At 42.4% G+C, this 16,525-nt stretch overlaps 1 protein-coding gene across 1 annotated transcript in view; it reads right to left on the reverse strand.

Moving 5' to 3' along the window:
* Positions 1-16,525, reverse strand: part of TIMD4 (T cell immunoglobulin and mucin domain containing 4) — a 40,418-nt gene that overhangs the window by 11,308 nt on the left and 12,585 nt on the right. The window contains exons 4-5 of the mRNA XM_054488391.2: positions 15,404-15,484; positions 14,162-14,245 (exon numbers count right to left, since the gene is read on the reverse strand). Coding sequence (XP_054344366.1) covers positions 14,162-14,245; positions 15,404-15,484 — 165 coding nt within the window. The remainder of the gene's footprint in view (positions 1-14,161; positions 14,246-15,403; positions 15,485-16,525) is intronic.

The following is a 16,525-nucleotide window of genomic DNA, read 5'->3' on the forward strand; positions in this document are numbered from 1 at the left end:
GTAATCCCAGCACTCTGGGAGGCCGAGGCGGATGGATCACCTAAGGTCAGTTCAAGACCAGCCTGGCCAACGTGGTGAAGCCCTGTCTCTACTAAAAATGCAAAAATTAGCCGGGCATAGTGGCGGGCGCCTGTAATCCCAGTTACTCCAGAGGTTGAGGCAAGAGAACGGCTTGAACCTGGGAGGCAAAGGTTGTAGTGACCCGAGATCATGTCACTGCACTCCAGCCTGGGCAACTGAGTGAGACTCTGTCGCAAGAAAAGAAAAGAAAAGAAAATGGTTTAAATATCAGCCATTTCACATTGTTCTATCAAATATATGAATGGTATATAGCAGCTTTGTGGTAAAGATTTCTTGAATGAAACTAATGAAATTTAAAGTGAGTTTAAAAGAATATAGAATGATTTTGAAAAGAAAAAATTGAAAGTTTTTGTGAAAAACAATAACCTATTGTTATCAGGAAAATTAAAAAGACTGGGCAAGGATGGTGACTCATGCCTGTAATTCTAGCACTTTGGGAGGCCAAGGTGGAAAGGCCGTTTGAGGCCACAACTTTGAGACCAGCCTGGGAAACATATCAAGATGCTCTCTCTACAAAAATTTTTTTTAACAAATTAGCCAGGCATTCTAGGCTGCAGTGAGCTATGACTGGGTCGCTGCACTACGGCTTGGGCAACAGAGCGAGATCTCGCCCCCTGACCCCCTCCAAATAAAAGCTGAAAAGTGAAAGGATATAGTCCAAACTGTAACAGTGATAATCTCTTTATCTATTCATGGGTGAGAGTGTTGTTTTGTTTTGTTTTGTTTTTTTGAGACAGAGTCTCACTCTGTCTCCCAGACTGGAGTGCAGTGGTGCGATCTTGTCTCACTGCAACCTCCGCCTCCCAGGTTCAAGCGATTCTCCTGCCTCAGTCTCCTGAGTAGCTGGGATTACAGGCCCAGCTAATTTTTGTATTTTTAGTAGAAATATGGTTTCATCATGTTGGCCAGGCTGGTCTCAAACTCCTGACCTTGAGGAGCTGTGATCCACCCACCTTGGCCTCCTAAAGTGCTGGGATTATAGGTGTGAGCCACCGCGCCCGGCCCTTTCTGGCCCTTTATAGAAAAAGTTTGCAGATCCCTATTGGCCTACTGGTACAAAAACAATCCCCATGGTATCAAGGAATTAAATTTAATTGTAAGAGCCTTCAGAAGTTAGGGTGATGATAGACTTCCTTTTCAACATGGCTATGCTTACCATGGTACACCAGAACCTGCTTTGTCACTTAATTAGAACTGTGCTATGTGCGGTTCTGAAATGGCATTACAATTTTAGACAAGAAGATCTTTTAATAATCCACTTTTAATTATCATCCCCGTTCCCATCCTATTCATAGAAACTTGCTTTAAAATTAGCAGAGACTTTCTCTTTGAATACGTTTATTGAGCGCTTACTATGTGCCAGGCACAGTTATAAGCACTTTGTATAAATTATAATTTTTTAAAAACCTTGAGACAGGGTCTTGCTCTGTCACCTAGGCTTGAGTGCAGTATGCAATCAGGGCTCACTGCAGCCTCAATCTCCCAGGCTCCAGCTCAGGGTATCCTCCCACCTCACCTCTGCTTCCCAAATAGCTGGGACTACAAGTGTGTGCCACCACACCTAGCTAATGTGTGTTTTTGTTTTTTTGTTTTTTGTTTTTGTTTTTGTTTTTGTTTGTTTGTTTGTTTGTTTTGGTAGAGATGGAGTTTTGCTATGTTGCCCAGGCTGGTCTCAAACTCCTGGGCTCAAGTGATCCTCCCAACACGTTCTCCCAAAGTGCTGAGATTACAAGTGTGAGCTACTATGCCCGGCCAAATTATCACATTTAATGTTCATAAACTCATTTTACAGATGGTAAACTGAGGCTGAAAGAAGTTACATTGCCCAAGGTGACACAAACAATTAAAGGAAATTTGAACCCAACTCTGACTCAAAAAAAAATGTTCTTAACGAATCTGACAGAAAAGAAAAAAAGCATATTATAATCCTACTTGAAAACACAAATTCTCGAACGAGTGAGCTTCGAGCCAGAAATCAACGGAAAAGAAGAGCACTCTGTCTTCTCAGTGGGTGCATTTTAAAACAGATATTACATATGTTGACTCATCATTGAATTCATAGATGCTGGGACTCATCTGTCCTATGTTTAAAACAAAATTAGTTCTGAAATAAGTCAACTCAAAGATACAACTTTAACGCAATCCTAGAATTTTAGAAGTGACAAGTGCAAGCCTTCAGAGAACAGTTTCTTTTCTTTCATGGGTAGCCTCGGGCTTACGCTGCCCCCTGTGGACCATGGGCGATGTGGTCTTAAAAAATCCAAAAGACAGCAAAAGAATCCAAAAATCACAATCTGAATGTTTAAGAGGTGGGAGGGATTTGAAATTTTCTCCTCCAATTTCTTTTTTTTTTTTTTAATTTGTGAAGGGGAAGCTGAAATCTAGAGAGAAAAGTTCATTTGTGCAAGATTTTACAGTAAATAACAAAGGAAGGGACTACGTATTTTGCTGACCTCTACTCAGAATTCATATTTTCTGAGCTTTCCCAGCAGCACTAATACAAATCTGGAATTTCAAAACTCCTTTTGAAAGTGGAAGCACACATTTATTGAATTTGCATGCTTGCTTTAAATTCTAAAGGCCTTTACATGTTTTTATACACTTAAATGAATATATACACTGAAATGAATAAATCAACAGAGCATTACATACATCAGTCAGGCGTTCCTTAGTTCCAAGGTAAGAATTGGATGGGGTCCATGTTGGTAGTTTTGAAAGAGAACAGAGAGCAAGTTGTGTTGGCACCCAATGTGGTTCAGAAAGAGGAAGAAATGGTGAGATAATGTCACATTTCACGCAGATTAGGTAGATAGAAGGAAACCAGAGACTCTAGAACACCATTGTTCAAGAGGCACCTTGGTTCTGAACCTTGGCCTCAACCTTCCACTGCTCTTGAGACACCCTAGCAACAAAATCTCATCAATGCTGTGAGAGCCTAGAGTCACCTCCTTAGGCTTCTGTTCTCGTGTGCCAATAGCCAAGGGTCTCAATAAAGCACAGATAAGACCTTATTCCTAATCCTTCATCACTGGACTCTCCTCTGGAGGGCAATGTCTAGCACTGGGCTTTGCCCACATTAGCTGATCAATAAATCTTCACTGAGGCCAGGCGCAGTAGCTCATGCTTGTAATCCAGCACTTCGGGAGGCCGAGGGAGCCAGATCTCTTGAACGCAGGAGTTCAAGACCAGCCTGGGCAACATAGGGAGATACCATCTCTACGAAATAAAAAAAATTAGCTCAGCATGGTGGTGCATGCCTGTAGTCCCAGCTACTCAGGAGGCTGTGGCAGGAGGATCGCTTGAGCCCAAGAGATTGAGGCTGCAGTGAGCCATGATTGCACCACTGCACCCCAGCCTGAGCTGCAGAATGAGACCCCATCTCAAAAACAAAAATAAATTAATTAATTAATCTTGATTGAGGGAGGTGGGAAGATCTGCATTTGACCTAAAACCCTTAGAATTATTGATAACAACAACAATAATAATAAATGGCCACCATATACTGAGCACTTACTGCATGACAAGTGCTATGTGAAGTACTTCTCATGTTCTTAGTTAATTCTCAGAAAATGCTCGGCAGTAGTTCCCATTACTGCCCTCATCTCACAGTGGGAAACTTGTGGCCTGGAGAGGTCAGGCAACTTGCTCAAGTTGCATAGTAGGAAGGGACAGAGCAAATCTTGGAGCCAGGATCATCTACCTTCAAAGTCCAAGCTCTTATCCTCTGGGCTCTATGGACTTTGGAAAATGTGGCAAGATGAGTGCTGGAGAGTGAACACAATGGGAAGAGTGGCTCACGCCTGTAATCCCAGCAGTTTGGGAGGCCGAGGTGGGCAGATCACCTGAGGTCAAAAGTTCAAAATCAGCCTGGCCAACGTGGTGAAACCCCATCTCTACAAAAGCACAAAAAGAAAGAAAAAAAAATTAGCCAGGCATGATGGCGGCTGCCTGTAATCCCAGCTATTCAGGAGGCTGAGGCAAGAGAATTGCTTGAACACAGGAGGCAGAGGTTGCAGTGAGCCGAGATGGCACCCTTGCCCTCCAGCCTGGGTAAGAGAGCGAGACTCTGTCTGAAAAAAAAAAAAAGAAATGAAACCTCAGTCCTGTACCACCTGGATGGGTACAGTTTTTGGAAAAGAGATTCTAATAATCATTATTATCGATGATTATTATTGTGAGTACAATGTAAGCATCCAAAAGTGCACAAAGCACTTTCATATACATTATCTCATTGGAGCTTTAATATGAGTCTATGAGCTAAGTAAACTTGGGCAGACTTATTCAAAGAGGAGGAAATGAAAGCTCTGAGGGGTCCATATCTTGCCCAAGGCTGCATAGCTAATAATGAAAGCTAGTGAATGGTAGGGCAATGACATCTGATTCCAGGTTCCGCTTCTTTTCCTCTCTACTATACTGCTGAGTATCACAGGGTTCAACAGCCCCCAATTACAGATGGTAGATCTTACCAAAGGGCATTTGTACGTTTATTTGTTGACTTGTTTATAGGGCAGAAAACAGAGAGAGACCACACTGCAGAACTCACTGAGGTTTACTCATTTATTCTACCCGCTGTGAAATCAGAGACCTCTCCAGTGCCTAGAAACCCCTCCCTGGCTCTGCATCAGAGAGATGTTTTGGCCTACAGAGGGGCCACCCAGCTCAGTAGTTTGTTAGCCATCAATGAGGACCTATCTTGGGGCTGGCTTTGTATTCTATTTCAACAGCTCACCCCTTATTTCTTTTTCACTGTTCGTTTGTCTTACACGGACATACCTCTTTTAAAGCTTGGCAATTCTCTTTGATCTTATTTGGTTGACATTTCTGAAGGTGAGCTGTTAGATGCTAGAATTACGTGGATTCAATTCCAATGTTATTAATAAAAAATTGTACAGTTGGTAGACTAGAATGCTATTGTAAGAAAAAATAATAAGAATCCACTTTTGTCTTTTTCCTTTATCCCCAAGCTGGGCTACCAACTGATTCAAGCCTGTGAACAGCACTGGGCATGAGAGATAAAACAAATCTGTTAATACCTCATGAAAGATGTTGACTTTGAAATCAAGTGCATCCAATTTCTTTCTTCCTAACAATGGCATTGGTGAGTACAAATGTGGTTTGCTTCATTCCTCTGCCTTTCTCTGTTCCTTCTGCTGAACTTGCACTGAGAATGGCAATTCCTCCTACAACTTTTCCATGCCCTTGATCAGCAAAAGGCTCAGGAAATTGTCAGGTTCTGACAGGGCTCAATTTTATCTTTACTTTATTAAAATAGTGCAATGTAGGGCAATGAGCTCTAATTTGGGAGCCAGAAGAGACTCCTACCTAAGGACGAGTGCTCACTCCTCTTTAAACTTTTTAAATGTCTCTGTGCCTCAATTTCCTTATTTGTAAAATAAGGAGAGTGTACTATACTAGGAATTCCTAACTGCCTTCTTGGGACCAGGGTTGTGGCTTCAAAAGACTCATCTGAGGTTTGTTAAACATATGATTTCTTGACCCCATTGCCAGAGGTTCTCATCTGCAAGTCTTGGGTACACTAAGGAGACCTACATTTTTACTAAGTTCCCTGTGATTCCAGCACATGATCAGGTCTGGCATTCATGGATTAGATGATCTTCAAGTTCAAGATCTTGTTTCCCCAGTCTTCTCCTACCTCCTAGAGGTCAACACGAGATCTGATTGTTCTCACACCTTCATTTATTCTCTCCTCATCCTCTTCTCTCTTATCTCCAGGTCTAGATCAAACCTACCTGTGCCACATTTGACTGCATCCTCCTATGCCATGCCAGAATACACCTTGCTCATTCAGCAGCTCCTTCCTTCTCTACCCTGCCTTCCCTCTAAATTTCTTGAAAGAATGTCAAACATTCATCCTCTAGCAATTGCTCACTTTGGGATTTCATGGAGTCTGCCCACAGAGCTCACACTCTCTGTCCATTTCATGGGGACCCTGCTGCAGTACACAGCCACCTCTCTAAATGCCTCATTCTAGAATTTCCTAATCTTTAACTACAGCCTCCCCAGGCTTTGCCAGCCCAGCTTCCTCTGCCCTTGTGCGCTTATGCATCCCATTCTAGTTCTGGTGTCTTCCTGTCTAGCTCCTTAGCTGGCTTAGGAGTAGCTCCTTAGTTGGCTTTTCTTCCTCCACCACAAGCTCCCCCAGTGTACTGCTCCTTTGTGGGGAGGGAGTCTCCCTTTGCACCTCTTAATCTCTCTCTTCATCTCACACAATATCTTCAGGTGATTATACTGGAGCTTCCATTATCCATCCTGTGCTAATGAGGCAAGACAATAAAGTGTGTAAGAGCTCAGGTTCAAGCACCAAAGAGACCTGGGATTCAAATTCTGGCCAATTTTTTAACCTCTTCAAACCTTAGTTTTTCTCCTTTGTCATGGACCTTATAATAGAACCTTCCTTGCAGATTCAGACAATTGCTCACAATGAGACAATGCACTGGACACATTGAGCCAAGCCTTGGCATATAATAAGTACTCAGTAAGTGTTATTTATGAGCAATGACCTCCCAAATTATATCCTTAGTCTTGCACTACCCCTTTTGAGAGAATATACATGAAAGTATTGGTATACTGGCAAGTCTTTATTTAGCACTTATAATGTGAATCATTGTAGTAATTATTTTGATCAGATATAAGTGCCAATTAGCAAAGACATCCACCCAGGCATCCATGAGTCAGCCCAGACCCACACTTTCAACTGCCTGTTAGACACTTCTCAGAGGCATTTCAAACTCAAGATCTCACACACAAACTTAACTCTTCCTCATGGAGCTGCTTTACCAGTTAACCCACACATTGACCCATTCTCCCAGCTGCAGAGAATTAGCCGTCCTTCATTCTCCATTTAGGCCACCAAGTCTTCTGACTCCTAATTGCTAAATGGCTGTTACTCTGTCCCCTCTCTATTGTTGTTGCTGCTATCATTCTAATCTAGACACTCACGCTTCACCTGAAGTATTGCAGGCGACTCCAGCCTTGCTCCCATCTAATACATCTTCCATACCCTTGCCACAGCAATTTTTCCTAAAACAACTGAAAATGCCACTCCCTACTCAAAAAACATGAACGATTCCTCATGACTCTGAAATAAAATATAAATTCTTTAGTCGATCATACAAGCCCCTTAAGAACCTAGACCATTACCAGCTTCCTATCTCTATTTTTCGATTAAACCAGACTGTTAAATAATCACCAAAGACATCATGCTTGCATTACATTTCTCCCTCTTTGCTCATGATGTTCTTCCATCCTGTTGGCTCTTCCCTCCTTAATAGCATTTTCTCCTTGAAGAACCAATTCAAAGGTCAATGAGTAAAATCAGCCCTGACCCTGGCCCTCATTTTCATTTCCACCTCTTCCGTCTTTGGGCCCCAGTGTGCCTTTTCTTACCTCTATCTCAAAGCAGAGCTCACTAAAGTATAGTTTGTTATGCACAAGCCTGTCCATCCCGCTAAAGTGTGATCCCTTTAAAGACGAAGGCCATGACTTACTCATTTTCACATGTCCTATGCCACATAAAGTGCAACCAAATATATTACCTACTGTCATATATCTAAACCAAATGCCACAGTTACAAGGTACAGATTTAAAATTCCATATCCAACCACATTTCCCTCCGAGCATGCCTTAACTCCATGGAAAGGCCAGCTTGTTTTGGACCTTGAAGCTTCAACTGGCTTTGCAAAATAAGAAGATATAGTAATAGAAAAAAATGTTTCTAAATTCATCCCTAACCCACTTCCCCATATTCTTGCCCCTGGGACAAAGAAATAACTACTGTTAAGTATCGCAAGGAAAGAAAAATGTTGTTATTGTCAGAGCAATCTTCTTTTTTCCCAATTTGAATATTGACAGCAAAGTCCTCGTGTGTTTTTCAGTGCATTCAGTTTGAATCTGTGCTACAGTTTTGACTTCCTGCTGATTGTAGGTATAATGATTCATTTGGGGCACAAGAAAAAGTGAAACCTCATATTTTAGGAGTAAATAAGGAACCCTGCCTTCAAGAAAGCTCTGTTGAGAAACAGTGGCTGCCAGTCTGGGAACAAAGACCAACTTTGCATGGGATCAGGACCACTGGCCTCTTGCCTTAGCTCTCTTCCTAACTCACTACAAGGCTTATCTCAATTCCCTGGCCTTCTCTGGGTCTCAATTTCCCATCTTCTTAGTTTCCCAGCATTCTACAGACAAGACTTCCCCACTACATCCCCTGGAAGTTCATAGACACAAGTTTAAAATCCCTGAAATGTGGATGTGAGTCCCAGTTCTCCCTCTGTCTAGCTGTGTGACCTTGGAGATCATTCTACATCTCTGAGCCCTATATCTAGCATCCAGAGAGTGGAGGCCAGAGTGGCATCCAGAGTGGAGATTAGAATTTGCCACACTAAGTAGGGCTTCTTTGGTTGATATCTGCAGACCAGCCACCTAAAAATTGGAGGAGAGCATTGAACTAGAAAACATGTACATGGAGTTGCTTTGTAAAATAAATAACACAAACCTGGAAGCATTCAAATGGCAAACCGGACCACAGCTCTTTTTCAGCTGTAAGTTGATTCTCAAGCCTAAATTATAGTGTGGAGCCTCAATAGATTGAGCAACATGAGAACAAAACAACTGAGAGGCCTTTGAAAATTAAAGATGTTCACCCACAGGAATAAAACCAATAATTGAGAGTTCTACAGAGCCATCTAAACAGAGGTCAGTGAAAAGCTTTCAGAATCTCAGAATTATTCTAATACTGAGAATTACTACTATGAGATTGTAAAAGCTTTTGTAACTTCTCTGGGTTTGTGATTTTGTCACTCCTCAGCTGTTTCCCTAGTGTGATTAGTAGTTTAAAAAAATCATAAAACCAAAAGGTATCTATATACTGATCAGGAACAGACAGTCAGTTAGGAGCTGGCAGAAGTGGTCTCTTGTTACCCTGCTGGACTGCCTGAAAATGAAGGTTTGTGATCTGGAATAGCAGCAGAGATGTAAAGAAAAGAAAAAAATAGAAGTCCTTCCTAATGACTATCATTTACAAGCCAGTAATTATGTACTAGGCATTTCTCTCATGCATTTTCTCACTTAACAGCCCTACACAATAAGTACTACTGTTATCCCCATTTTACATTTTGAGGAAACTGAGATTCAGAAAAGGATAGAACAAATAACTCACCTGAGATTCTACAAGAAAAACAAAAATCTCAGAAAATGGCAGAGGTAGGATATAATCAGGAGACTTTGCGCTCCCTGACTCAACTCTTTCAACTCCCACCTAATGCTACCCAACAGGCTATGAGAAGAAAGGACAAGAAAGAAAGGATAGGGATTTGGGATGTTGTAGAGGCAGTGAACATGAGCCTGAGATACAATCAGTAGGGAACTTAATCCCAGGCCACCTGATTTTATTTAGGAAATGGCATAGTCATGTAGCTTTTTATGCCCTGGCTTCAGAGTCCCTACCCAGTAGAGATGGGGCCTTTTGGGAGCAACTGGGGGCCATTTCACACATTCCTGCTACCAAGCAAGAAATAAAATTAATCCCAGCTGGGTGTGGAGGCGCACACCTATAATCCCAGCACTTTGGGAGGCCGAGGCAGGTGGATCACAAGGTCAGGAGTTTGAGACCAGCCTGGCCAATATGGTGAAACCCCGTCTCTACTAAAAATACAAAAAAAAAAAATTAGCCAGGGGTGGTGGTGGGTGCCTGTAGTCCCAGCTACTCAGGAGGCTGAGGCAAGAGAATCGCTTGAACCCAGGAAGCAAAGCTTGCAGTGAGCCGAGACCATGCCATTGCACTCCAGACTGGGTGACAGACGTGAGATTCTGTCTCAAAAAAAAAAAGAAATAAAGAAATAAAATTAATCCCATGGGCGAAAAGGTATGATCAGAGTTCCTAGGTATCTTGAGGTATGAGTTTGTATTACTCTAATAGATTTTGGGGGAGTGGGACCTATGTCATATTTTCATGTGAGTTGTTACTGCTGTTTTATCTGTTTGTGCTTGTATTTGTTACTGAATTATAGTTCCTAGCCATTTGGGGTTTTGTAGAATATTTAGAGAATTGAATGAAAGTCCTGGACTTTGCCCCAGAAAAATGTGTGTGCACACATACATACAATTATGCATATAGTTTCAGGAGGGTCATGCCCTTCCTGCAAGAAGCTCATCTACAGATAACCCCCATTCAGGAGTCCTTAGACACAGTTTAAAATCTCTAAAAGCTGGGTATGACTCCTAGCTCTCCCGCTGTTCAGCTGTGTGATCTTTTCTTTTTTTTTTTTTTGAGACGGAGTCTCGCTCTTTCCCCCAGGCTGGAGAGCAGTGGCGCGATCTCGGCTCACTGCAAGCTCTGCCTCCTGGGTTCATGCCGTTCTCCTGCCTCAGCCTCCCAAGTAGCTGGGACTATAGGCGCCCACCACCACGCCTGGCTAATTTTTTGTATTTTTTAGTAGAGACGGGGTTTCACTGTGTTAGCCAGGATGGTCTCGATCTCCTGATTTCGTGATCCACCCACCTCGGCCTCCCAAAGTGCTGGGATTACAGGCTTGAGCCACTGCGCCCGGCCAGCTGTGTGATCTTAAGACAAGTCACTCTACATCTCTGAGCTCCATTCTAGGCAGCCATAAAGTGGAGGCAAGAAATTGCTACCCTGGGTCATGCTAATTTTAGAGAACAATGATTGACAAGACCCTCTTTAAGGATTTAAATCAGCCCACAACCACGGAAGCTTTGCCATCGAAAATTACATGAAAAAATGGGAATTGCGGATTGTTAGCCAGAGAAAGAATAACCCATAGAAGCCTGTAGGCCCTCTGAAGTGGGTTGGAAGGGTTTTCATGTGAATGAAGATGTAGTCTTATTCTGTAAGAGGCACCAGAGGGGAGACCAGGAGGAAGCAGAGTGGCATGGTGTTAGAGAGATTTAGAGTTGAAAAGACATGGGTTAAATCCAGGTCGGCCATTTACCGGACAAGTTTTTAATCTTCAAGGGCTCTAAAATGGAGGTGATAATGGTACCCATTTCTTAGGAATGTGTGGACAATCAAAATAGATAATACATGTAACGTGCATGGTGTTAAAACAATGGCAGACCTACAACGGTAGGTGTTAGCTTCCCTAATAAAGTCTCTGACCCTCCATTTCTTTACCTATAAAATGAGGATAATATCTGTAGCTGCCTAGGAGGTTGTTGTGAGATTCAAATAAGAAAATTAATGCAAAAACACTGAGCACAGTACCTAATGCATAGATAAATCCTCGGTGGATGTTAACCACAACTATCACTATGAATGTTTCATTACCAAAAAAACGTGGGAAGAGAGGAAGTAGAGGTGAAAGAATTTTATTTCTATCTGTTTTTATGTACCCCTAACAAAAAAGCATGCGTGTAATGTTTGTGTAATTTAAAAGAAATGAATAGTAGTTAAAAGAATATGACTTTTAATTTCAGATTAGAAAACCAGATAAAACAAAACGATATCTAAAGAGTGTAGAATCAGAGCTAGACATCCCGGACCTGACACCTGAGAGCTGTGTGGCCTTGGGAGATTTTGATAAAACAAAAATATGAGCATCTGCTAAAGAGGGATTAAATGAAGTGGCCCAGGAAGATGGCTTGACACAGACCTAGAACATAACACGTGCTCAGTAAACCCTGCTTTTCATCCCTAATGACTAAATGTTCCATAGAGACTGACTGGCCTTCTTACACCAAGCTCCTCTTCAGCAGAGCAGCAAGTGTTCTCTCTTCTGGGATTTGGTCAAGGAGGGGAGAAATGAAAACTATCACGAAGCTTACGGAAGGTAAACATCACATGACCTCTTGTTCCCTTGTAATTCAATGTAAAATAGTACAAGATTTAAATGGAATAAAGGATGATGGTGTTAGAATGTTCTCCCTACTTTCCATCACCTTTCTAGTCACTGCCGTCTCTTTCTTTGTCAGAAAATAGTCCCCCACCCTTACCCCAACCCATAAACAAAGAGAGTTTGGATCTTTGGCACCCCATTTCCCTTAAATTATCAACTCCTAGTCCAGATTTTCTGTTTTCCCACTGTATGAGTTAGTGCAGGCCAAAGTGTCTTAATATCAGGGCCCCCTTGCATTTCATCCTAAGTTACAGTCTTACTTCAAAACCTATCCCCTTCCATTCACTATTGTCTGTTTCCTCCAATTCTGAGCTTTCTTTGTTTGTTTGTTTTGAGACAGAGTCTCGCTCTGTCGCCCAGGCTGGAGGGCAGTGGCACGATCTCAGCTCACTGCAAGCTCCACCTCCCGGGTTCACGCCATTTTCCTGCCTCAGCCTCTCGAGTAGCTGGGACTACAGGGGCCCGCCACCACGTCCAGCTAATTTTTTTGTATTTTTTTTTTTTTAGTAGAGACGGGGTTTCACCATGTTAGACAGGATGGTCTTGATCTCCTGACCTCGTGATCCGCCCGCCTTGGCCTCCCAGAGTGCTGGGATTATAGGTGTGAGCCACAGCGCCTGGCCTCTTCTGAACTTTTGAGAATGATGCTACATTGTCTCCTTCACAGAATTAAATGATGCCTGTTTCCTGGGTAATAAACATGTAGAAAGGAACTCAAACTCTCTGTTAATCAGGATAAGAAAAGAACAAGATGGGACGGGCAAGGTGACTCATGCCTGCAACCCCAGCACTTTGGGAGGCCAAGGCAAGTGGATCACCTGAGCTTAGGAGTTCAAGACCACACAGGGCAACGTGGTGAAACCCCATCTCTACTAAAATAGAAAAAATTAGCCAGGCATGGTGGCATGCGCCTGTAGTCCCAGCTACTCAGGAGGCTGAGGCATGAGAATCAGTTGAGCCCAGGAGGCGGAGGTTGCAGTGAGCGGAGATCGTACCACTGCACTCCAACTTGGGCTACAGAGTGAGACTGTGTCTCAAAAAAAAGAAAAAAGAAAGAAAAAAGAAAAGAACAAGATGACATTTTCTTCTCATAAGATTGAAAAAGTTAAGCAAATGGTCATATCAAGTGTAGTATGGGAAAGCAGATACTCTGTGGGTGGAAAAGTAAATTGGCACAGCCTTTTCTGAGAACAGTTTTCTACAAGCTATTAAATTTAAAGGTGCACATTTCTTTTAACCAGCAATTTTTACTTTTTGGTCACCATCCTAACTACACAAACACTTGCATGAATGGTTAGGGAAGCATGCACGTACTAGGATGTTCACTGCAGCACTGTTTATAAAAAGGAAACATTGAAACAACGTAAATGCCCCTCAATAGACAAGAAATACTGTCAGTACTCATAATATGAAATATTACACAGCAATTTGACATGTATCTACATAGATTAAAGAAGAAAGTGGTCCAATATATAACAATAAGTGAACAAAACAAAATGCAGAATGCCGCATATAGCATGATAACATTGTTTAAAGACATACACAAAACTGAACTATGTATTTCTATATCTATGTAGACACATAAGGGAAGGGAAAAAAGACCTAGAATGATCATCTTCAACTAATAACAGTTATTACCTCATGGCAGGGGGCTGGGATTGAAGACAAGGAGTGAAAGAGAATTTTATTTCTATCTGTTTCTATGCACCCCTAACAAAAATGCATTAGTGTGACATTTGTGTAATTTAAAATAAAAAAACAAAATTTGAAATATGAATAGGTGGTTTTCCTACTATCATTCCTGGCATCAGGTCAGCAGTTGCTAAGGAAGAAGGAAAATTTCAACAGAGGGACTTCAGAGATGAGCAGAGGAGAGGAGAAGCCAGCACTGATGCTTGCAGCATGTTTTGCTTCCACTCCAGCTGGCAGGAGGATGTGGTACGTGGCCACGAAGGAACCAGAATAGTTGAATCCCAAGACAACCAGACAGATGACAGATTGTTTCCACATCCAAAGACAAGCCACTCATGAGAACACAGCCCCAGGCCAGGCAAGGTGGCTCTAGCACTTTGGGAGGCCAAGGCAGGAGGACCACTTGAGGCCAAGAGGTTTGAGACCAGCCTGGGCAACATGGTGAGACCTCATCTCTACCAAAAAAAAAAAAAAACAAAAATTAATAAAATAAAATAAAATAATCACAACTCCCTTACCTCCAGGCTGAGGAGAAGACACTGAATCACTCGTTTTCCACATTGACACGTGGGATGTTGATGGGAGATCCCAAACTTTGGACTCTTTGGAAAAACAAAGGAAAACAGAAAACAGACTTAGGTAAATGCTGGTCTTCCTGCTTTTGGTACTCAACTGTCCCTATACTGACTTCTGTCATTGAAAACAAAACAAAACCAAGTATGTGCCAGACACTGTCCTAAGTGACCTACATGCATTCTGTCATTTAATCCTTAGAAAGGTGTAAACACAGGATAGGTGTTATTCCCAGTTTACCAGTGAGGAAACTAAGGCCCAGAGAGATTAGGTAGCTTAGCTAAAATCACACAGCAGGAAAGACGCAGGATTTGTATTTACGCAGAGTGAAGCCAGAGCGCCCACATAAATCACTCTATCATGCTGTGCCCCTGTGTTGTACTATCACAAACACTGATTTACTTACCTTACAGATGTCTGTTTTCCTTTGCTAGATTATTAGCTCCATTACAGTAACACCTCCCATGTGAGTGCTTACAAATGTGCCAGGCACTCTTCTAAGTCCTCACATGCATGAAGTTATACAACTCTACAACAAACCTAGGAATAAACTGAGGCCAAGGACCCCCAGCAAAAAGTAATAGAACTGGGAGTCAACCCCAAGTGGTCCTCTCTAGCACCCCAATCGTGATGCCAATCGTGTCTTATTTCAGGGTATACCCGGTCCCAGGCCCCAGTAACTACCTAAAGAAGTTTTGATGGGTAGATGATAGGATAAATAATGAAAGAGTGACCAATTCTCGCTCCACTCTAAAAAGCCAATGCATTGAATTAGTAAACCCCTCAGCAGTCTCAACAAAGAAGGTTTGCATGAATGAAATTAGAATGAGACAGCTAAGTGCTACTTAGCCTAGAGTCTAAAAGCAAACATCCTAGAGATGTACCATGAGCTACTGCAGAGAACTGCACCAATCAAGAAGGGCCTTCCTTTGCCCTCCCTCCCTCCTCTTCCTCCTCCTCCTTCTTCTCTCTCTCTCTCTCTCTCTCTCTCAGCCACAAGAAGGAACAAACTACAAAGGCTGCCCTGAGGACAAAGGCTGCCCTGAGGCCAATTTGCCGCAGGGGGATTTTATGGCACAAAAGACCCAAAGAGGTTGTCAGTCATCTGATTCAGCAAGACTTTTAGTAATTTCCTTCTCCTCAGTCCAAGGGGTGAGGGAGGACAGAGACGGTGAGTGTCTGCACACCTTTGGATGTCAGCAGGACAGTGTCAGCAGAAGTAGACTCAGCACTACTCCAGGAGTCACTGGGGAGGACAGTTTCTGATTCTGGAAGAGAAACAAGTTGGATAAAAGGCAGCTAAAAAGTAATTATTGTGTTTGTGGTGGGTGGTGGGATTTGGGATTATCTTTTTTTAATTAATTAATTAATTTTTTGAAACAGAGTCTTGCTCTGTCACCCAGGCTGGAGTGCAGTGGCACAATCTCTGCTCACTTCTGTCTCCACCTCCCAGATTCAAGCGATTCTCCTGCCTCAGCCTCCCGAGTAGCTGGGATTACAGGTACCCGCCACCTGGCTAATTTTGTATTTTTAGTAAAAGACGGGGTTTCACCATGTTGGCTGGGATGGTCTCGAACCCCTGACCTTAAGTGATCCACCTGCTTTGGTCTCCCAAAGTGCTGGGGTTACAGGCATGAGCCACACCTGGCCACTTTTTTTTCTTATTTATCTAATTTTTTCAAAGACAGAGTCTCACTATGTTGTCCAGGCTGGAACTGACTTCTTGGGCTCAAGGGATCCTCCTGCCTCAACCTCCGAAGTAGCTGGGATTACAAGCTCACATCACCATGTTCCAGGGTATTTTTATGGCTGTCTTTGTGCTTCTTTATATATTTCAAGTTTTCTTCAAGGATTGCAAATAATTTTTAGAATCAAGGAATAGAAACTACAAATGTTGTGTTTTACGGTAGTTATTTATTTTAAAGCCCAAAGGAATAAAAAAAATACATACAAGAATTGATTGGTTTAGGGTTCATGGATTTTAGGTACTATTCAGAGTATAATAGAATTAGCCAATTCAATTTTGTAAAGCTATTTGAATTATCCAAGACTTATTGAGGCAGCTGAAATGTCTAAGAAAGCCTTCAAGCTATCTCATGATTGCTTTCCCAATTCTTACTGCAGAATCAGAGTCTGACATGTAGTGACGGCCGTGACAAGCCCCCCTAAGCAATGGAGCAAGTCACTCAGTGAGAGGCACAAGTTGCAGGGTCAAGAATTCCAGGGGGAAAAAAAAGAAACAAAGAAAAGAAACAAGGCTGGAACTAGTTCACCATCAGGGGATATTTTAAAGGTGTCTGGAGGTCTTT

Source organism: Pongo pygmaeus, chromosome 4 (genome assembly GCF_028885625.2).
Source record: "Pongo pygmaeus isolate AG05252 chromosome 4, NHGRI_mPonPyg2-v2.0_pri, whole genome shotgun sequence".
Lineage (NCBI taxonomy): Eukaryota > Metazoa > Chordata > Mammalia > Primates > Hominidae > Pongo > Pongo pygmaeus.